Source organism: Eurypyga helias, unplaced genomic scaffold (assembly GCF_000690775.1).
Source record: "Eurypyga helias isolate BGI_N326 unplaced genomic scaffold, ASM69077v1 scaffold10914, whole genome shotgun sequence".
In the NCBI taxonomy this organism is placed as follows: domain Eukaryota; kingdom Metazoa; phylum Chordata; class Aves; order Eurypygiformes; family Eurypygidae; genus Eurypyga; species Eurypyga helias.
The window spans coordinates 1,419-8,650 of NW_010244345.1; the positions used below are offsets into that span (position 1 = coordinate 1,419).

General features: G+C 39.8%; 1 protein-coding gene across 1 annotated transcript; it reads left to right on the forward strand.

Moving 5' to 3' along the window:
- Positions 1 to 757: 757 nt before the first annotated feature.
- LOC104504675 (hsp90 co-chaperone Cdc37-like 1) lies at positions 758 to 6,638 on the forward strand (the record flags this gene model as incomplete). The annotated part of the gene is made up of 5 exons (XM_010149712.1): positions 758 to 859; positions 3,651 to 3,932; positions 4,695 to 4,788; positions 6,111 to 6,226; positions 6,516 to 6,638. Coding segments are annotated over exons 1-5 (717 nt in total), but the record flags the coding sequence as incomplete, so codon positions are not given.
- Positions 6,639 to 7,232: the final 594 nt, after the last annotated feature.

The window sequence follows — 7,232 nt, forward strand, 5'->3', positions numbered from 1 at the left end:
TTCCCTGCTTATGTACTAAGCATGATGTGCTATGGAATGAAATACTCCTTTGGTTAGTTTGGGTTAGCTGTCTGAACTGCATCTCCCAACACTACTTGTAGTGAGAAAGCTGGGAACATAGCTGCAGTATCAGAAGCAGAGAAAGACCTTGAATTTGGTGCAAGTACTCCTTAGCACCAACTAAAAAAACCCTTATCAGTACTATTCTCAGGGCAAATAAAAAACCATACCCTCGTAACAGCTACTGTGGAGAAAATTAACTCTGTCCTGACTAAAACCAGCACAAATACACATACAGCAACCAGCTCAGAAAGCTAAGGACTAGGTGGACCAGACTGAGCTCCTCCCTGGACTTCTGCACTGAAGTCTTTCCCTTGGCTGCTTGCAAACAAATCACAACCGATCACATTCCACCCAGTGACAACTTCAACAAGGCTATTTCCCTGAAAAAACTTTTCAGAATCACTAATCCAACAAAACAGGCTCAGTAATAAACAGACCACGCACACCCCAACCTCCCACATCACACTGAGTTCAGGCTCTCCTAGCTCAGAAGAGGCAGGGTCAAGTCTACCCGCATGATCTGGACCAATGCGGAGTAACGTGCAGGGCGAGGGAGGGGAAATAAGCCTTACGTCTGCCGTTGGAGGTAGTCTGTAGCGTCATTTCCGGGGAAACTTGTAACGACCTCAAGCAACAGGAATATCCGGTTCAGTGTTGGGGAAGCTTAGTCTGTATTGTGTAGTTTGTGGTAAAGATGGCGCTGTGGTTTTCCTCCTTTCAGGGTCTTGGTTCGGCTGAAGAGGATAAGGAACGGGAATTGACTCTCATATCTATACAGCGCCTGTCGGAAACGCAGGTACATCTCTCCCCGTGCGCTTGTCATACTGTTTTCTTGTTCTGCTGAGTTTGTATGGGGCTCCCTCCGTGCGCTCCTTCCTTCCTTCTGGCGGGGAGGGTCTTTGACTGCACCTACCAGTGGGGTGGGTTTCCGTTGCTCGACCGAACCTTAGGTGGAAGCATGCGTGATTCTTACCGCTGGGGCATTCTGTGTTGCCAGTGCCTGCACCTGCAGGGTTTGTGCCTGGTTTCAGCTCTCTGGGTTCTCGGGGAAGGGCTTTTGACCATAGGTTTACAGAACCAATTTACAGAGAACCTGATCTTTTTTGGGCTTATACACGTGTACTTTGCGCTGTGTGGTGTAAAACAGAAAATGAAACCACTGAAGAGGTGCAAAGATGTGAGTCTGAGAAGTGATTAAACTTTTTTTTTTAAATAATCACCGCGTCTGGTGCATTGGGGGTGTAAACAGGCATACATAAGCGCATGCTTATCTGTTTAGCTAACCTAGGACGTGTCAGAAAGGACTTGTGTAGTAATGCTATAGGTAATATTGGAATCTGTCACCAGCCCACGGTTACAGGCAAAACAGTCTCAACTCAGGGGAATTTTAGTTCATTTAAGTTATTCCCAACTGATACAAACTCAATTACTGATTTAGGTATTGAGGGGGAGAAAAAAAAACCAAAACCACAATTAAACAAAGGGAAACATCTTTTCTCCCCCCCTTCCTCAGGTTCAACTTTAATTAAATGTGGCCCTGCTTCTTAGTCTCAATTTCTGTTATTTTTGCTGGGTTATGATCTGGTGATAGGTGGTACAAAGGAGGTTGGGGTAATCTGCATAATAGTTTCTTTCTGTAGCTTACTTATTTTCTTTCACCACCCTTTGCTGCTTATTAATTTTTCTCTGCTCTAGTGTGGGTGCCTCTATGGGTTGCAAGCCCTTTGACCATGTGCCTGCTTCAGTATGGCTTAACCACAGGATGCAGTCCCTTTGGGGCATAGCTGCTCTGGTGTGGAGGAATTCCTTTCAGAATTGCATCTCTATCTTGTACCTATATTGTCTCCATCCATTTCTCCTTCTACCAGCAGCTGCCACTCTTACTTAAATATGTTTGAGCAGAGGCACCAGGTGCACCAAGTTTTGTCATGCAATGGATTGTTTACGTAATTTTCAGAGCTGGTTGGAACCAGCTATTACTGGCACATAGTAATATGTGGCCTCTTCCTGCACAGGCCACCCCTGCAGCCCCCTGCTACCAAACCCCTTTATTTTATGCCCAATACATTCCACCTTTTACCTCTGTGAAACATATTTAAGAACTGAACATACATCCATTATAAACTCTACTTCAACATCATCACAATTTTAATATACTTACATCATAAACTCCACTACATACAGCAAATTACTACTGCTTTCAGCAAATTACTTGGGTTGCCAAGGGAGTGATGTCTGGGTCTGAGTATGTGCAGCAACACTGGGGTCAGTAGAGTGCTGTAATCGGTTCCCTCCTGTGCAAACCACACTTCATCCTATTCCAAAACCGCAAAGTTTTCCTGTCCCATCTGTCCATCTGCAGTAGTTAAGAAAGTCAGTCCTGAGGATGGCAGGGGCAGTAAGGCCAGTGGCAGCAGGTAGGGAGTGCCAATCTTGTCTATTCAAACTGAGGCTCCCTTCCACTAGAGCTAGGCATGTCTCTCTTCCAGTTGTTCCATGAATGACTACACTTCTTCACTGCTACACAATGAGGGCAATAAGGCAGCTAGTGGAGAGCCCATGCTGGAGCAGGGTTTGAGCAGGAGCTGCAGCTTGTGGGGGACTCATGCTTGAGCAGCCTTTTCCTGAAGGACTGTACCCCATGGAACAGAACCATACTGGAGCAGTTCTTGGAAAAAATGCAGCTTGTGGGAAGGGCCCCATGCTGGAGCAGGGGAAAAAGTGAGGAGGAAGAAGTGCCAGAGAGGAACTGTTACAAACTGACTGTAACCCCCATTCCCCATCCCCCCAATGCTACTCAGGACAGGGAGGAGGAGACAGAAGAGTCAGGAACAATGGAGTGAAGTTGAGCTTGGGAAGGGGGAGGGGAACGTTTTCAGTTTTGTCTTTTGTTTCTTGCCATCCTACTTTATTTTTAACTGTCAATAAATTAAGTTAATCTTCACCAAATCGAGTCTGTTTTGCCTATGTTGGGCCTGTAACAATGGTAGTTGGTGAGCAATCTTCCTGTCTTCATCTCAACCCACAAGCTTTTTTTCATCTTATTTTTTTCCCCTGTCCTGCTGAGGAGGGGTGTGAGAGAGCAGCTGGATGGGCACCCTGCAGCCAGCCAAGGTCAACCCACCACAGTAATATTAATCCATGCTGGAAGGTAAGTAGTAATAGTTACTCTGTTGTTATAATTTGACATCATAAAGCAGATGCTTTCTTCTCAGAACTATGACTTACAAGTATTCTGCTATTTTGGTTATTGTTAATTTTGCAGAATAGCCAGAGGGGAGTGAGGAAAATCCTTTCATCTGCAAAAGAATTTTATGATATGCAGTCTGGAGATTGTATTACTGGTGGCAATACTCGATCCATAATTCTGTAAATGTCTTTCAATTAAGTTTAGAAAGCTTGAAGTAGATGTTTCCTTTAAAAATCTTCTAGCTGCACAGTATCATGTTTAGTCACTGTTGTGAATATAATATTGCTTTTAAGATGCCTCAGTGTTCTATTTGGGAGTCAAAGCCTTCTGATTATTATATGATCCATAAATTCTATCAGTTTTCCTTCCATAAACAGCATGTTTGTTTTCCACACAGACTTATAGTCAAGGGATTGAATTTATCTGTCAAAACCAAAAAGAGTTTGTGAAGAGGTCTGTAGAATCCCAATGGAATCTAGCAGAAGCCCAGCAGAAACTTGGTAGTTTAGCACTGCACAATTCAGAATCCACAGATCAGGAATATGCTAAAGCACAGACTGAAGCTTCAGAACTGAGACAGAGAGAAGAAGAGTGGAGAAGAAAAGAAGAAGTGCTAATACAGAGGGAACAACAGAATCTATGGAATACAGATTCTTTTAGTACGGAGGTATTTAGTAAGGTATGGCATGTATAAATGTTTATGAAAACAATTATAAGCCTTTTTTATTCCATTTATTTCTCATCTTGAGTGTTTTCTATATCTAGTATATTGCTTATTGTAATGTGTTGAATGTTTTTATTTCTTATTTTGCTCTGTTAAAGGGGACATGTTGCATTGATAACATGAGCGTGTATGACACTTCTCTTTTAATTGGGAATCAGAACTTATATTTGTCCCTTATAGCAACTGTTGCCAAAACCAAGGATGAGCAGTAGTTCTTCACATGAAGTTTGCTTCTTTGTTATGCCAAATTCTCACATTTGAAACATGCAGTTTGCCTCTAATAACATTAATTTGTTAATACAGATTATTTTAGCACAAACTGTCTTCATAGTAAATGCCAGTTTTGTTTTCAGCACTTAACTTGAATATGAACCATTAATGCATGGTTTTTCTTAATTTCACTGAGTTAGGTTCATCAGGGCTAGATGGTGTAGATGTTTCTCACTGTTTATAGATCAAGTTCCTACTAGTGTGCATAACTTTGAGATAGATTATTGCTCAGAAGAAGAATATGATAAGGCTTTTTCACCCTATTAATAATTACGCAAGCTGTGTTTTGGTAAATAACCTTCTTGAGTATATTAAATGTATACATGTGTTTGCTGGGCTATTCTTAAAACTAGAACATTGCCTTTTAAATATTAATGACTTAAATTAATCCTGTAGTTCAAAAAAGGTATATGTGGAGATTCTATGATAGTTTTTTCTTATCATTAGAGTATTATTAGTCAATATAAAAGAAAAGAAGTAGAAGATGAAGATATATCTAAATCATTTACACAGAAGCATGAACAAAAGATTAGATACTTTGGTAAGTATGTTGCTTCCAACATTTTGCGGTTTAACCTCCTGTAGAATTTGTGTGTATTTTTTTTTCATCATTGTACAAAATGGATGCTAACAAATGAAACATCTGGCAAGGAGAGTATCTAGAGTCTTGTTTCTCAGGACAGGAGATGTGTCATCATAACAAATAACCATGTAAAAGTAAAGGAAACTGTAAATTGCAGAAGTCAGTTCCTATGATCAATGAGAACTTCTTGAGTCAACATAGAACTGAAAAAATTTTTCAAGTCATGAAAACTAAAATTCTAGCAACTTTTTTTTGCTGTTCCATGGGAAGTGATAGGGGCATTTATGGAGATGCAGTTCCTGCATGTAAAAGTGTCTGGGACTGTCTGTACCTGCCTTCTATAAATAGCTGGGGTTTTGCTGTCTGTTAATCTATTGTGGGATAAATGATAAAAGGTAAATATCTGCAAAACAGCTGTTAAGACTATGTAGAGATGGAACCAATCTTTTATTTTTAAAGTTATATGAGTGATAGAAGGGTAAAACTTTGTATCTACTACTGACAAGCAGTAAAATATCACTAATATGTATATTAGGGCAATTAACTTGTACGAAGGACAATGCGGGGAGCTGGCAGGGAAGGTGATCTCACTGCTTGAATTTTGAGTTCTGACTTTCAACCTGCAGCTCTTTCCATGAAGGTAGTTTCATGCTACTTACTACTATTCAGTCTTCTAGTTAACTTTATACCACTGAGTTGGATCTCCTGTTTTGACCTTAATGCTTGAACTTGGTTATAAAAATAGATTTGTATTTCCTAAAACCTAGCCAACCATGCCAGAAGCATATTCATTTTAGACTATGATTATGTTTTCATTTCTATTTGTCTTACTTGCAAGTACTTAAAGAACTTTTCTGTCAAAATCACTGAATGTAAATCTCCATCCATCAACTTAGTTATACTATCAAATTCTTAACAAATAGGTATACATACTACGTTGTTACAGTGTGTGGAAAACCATTTACAGTTAACCTCTTTTTAACACTGCAAGAGATACTGAAATATAGTTAGCTGCTACTGTTAAGATCTTATTTTTATTGTATCTTTACAGTCCGAGCATACCTTATTGGTAATGTTCTTTCAGCATTGGGAGGCGTTTTAAAAACAACAAAAAACTTGAGTTCAGTTTTATTTGCACACTGTTCTTATGAGGTAACAATGAAGTGTGAAGGAGATTGTAGTAGTATGTAAATGTGAATAACGTCTTCACTGCATTAAATCACTTCTCCATATTGAATGTGTTAATTCATGTTGGTTTTTTTTTTTTTTTTTTTAATCAGGTATGCTGAGTAGATGGGATGACAGTCAAAGATTTTTGTCTGACCACCCATATCTTGTATGTGAAGAAACAGCTAAATATCTCATCTTCTGGTGTTTTCACCTAGAAGCTGAACAGGTATGAGGAAGACCTTTAAACTGCTTAAAAGCATGCGGTTTCTCACACTACAGAAAAGCTGTCCAAATTGATGAGCCACTCTTCTCCCTGTCTTCCCATGTCCATGTTGCCATACTGAAGGAAGCCCCCAAAACACATTACTACGTTAGATCTAGTCTCAGCTAATTAAGTCCCTTTGCTTCTGTCAGCATCAGATCTTTTCACTTTAGGAATCAAATGCAAAGATGTTGCTGAATTTTAGATGGAGTTATAAAGACATTTTCTGTAATTATGTAATTTCTCTTTTCAGAAAAGAGCTCTGATGGAACAAATAGCACACCAAGCAGTTGTGATGCAGTTTATTATAGAAATAGCCAGAAATTGTAATGTGGATCCAAGAGGCTGTTTTCGTTTGTTTTTCCAAAAAGCCAAAGTAAGTCAGAACTTGTATAACACAGAGAAACTCTTGATACCCTTGCAAGGGATAAGTGTTCTGAAGGAGCTTTCTTCCTGACAGTTGGAGGTTAAATATGTTATTGACTGAATCAAGCCTATGGGGAAGTGTTGTTTTGTTGGCAGTTCATTCTAGGACGAATGTTTTATGTAATCCTGATCTTGAGAATGGAAGTTCCATGTAGTCTTGTTTAGGCCAGAGGGAAAGCAGAACATAGCATGGGAACTACAGGAGTGTGGAATAGTGAAGTGCTACCTAAATTACAGTGGCAAACATGAATGTATCTAAGGACCGTGTGTCCTGTTTTGCTTATCATAATGCCTCTCTGTGCAGTTCATGGAAAGGCCCAATTCAGAGTCTGTTTCTCTTCAGTCAGTCATAGTTAGCTCTGGAATGCTGAGAGAAGGAGAGAGATATGTGCGAAGACTGAAGCTGCGGTTTGATGTGGGCTCTATATTTTAATTTATACAAGACTGAAGAATCAAGTCATGCTGATCTTAATGCTGCCTTAAGAATTTAATACCCACTTTGATTCATGCTTTGCTTTTGAATTGAGTGCTGCCATGAGTACCT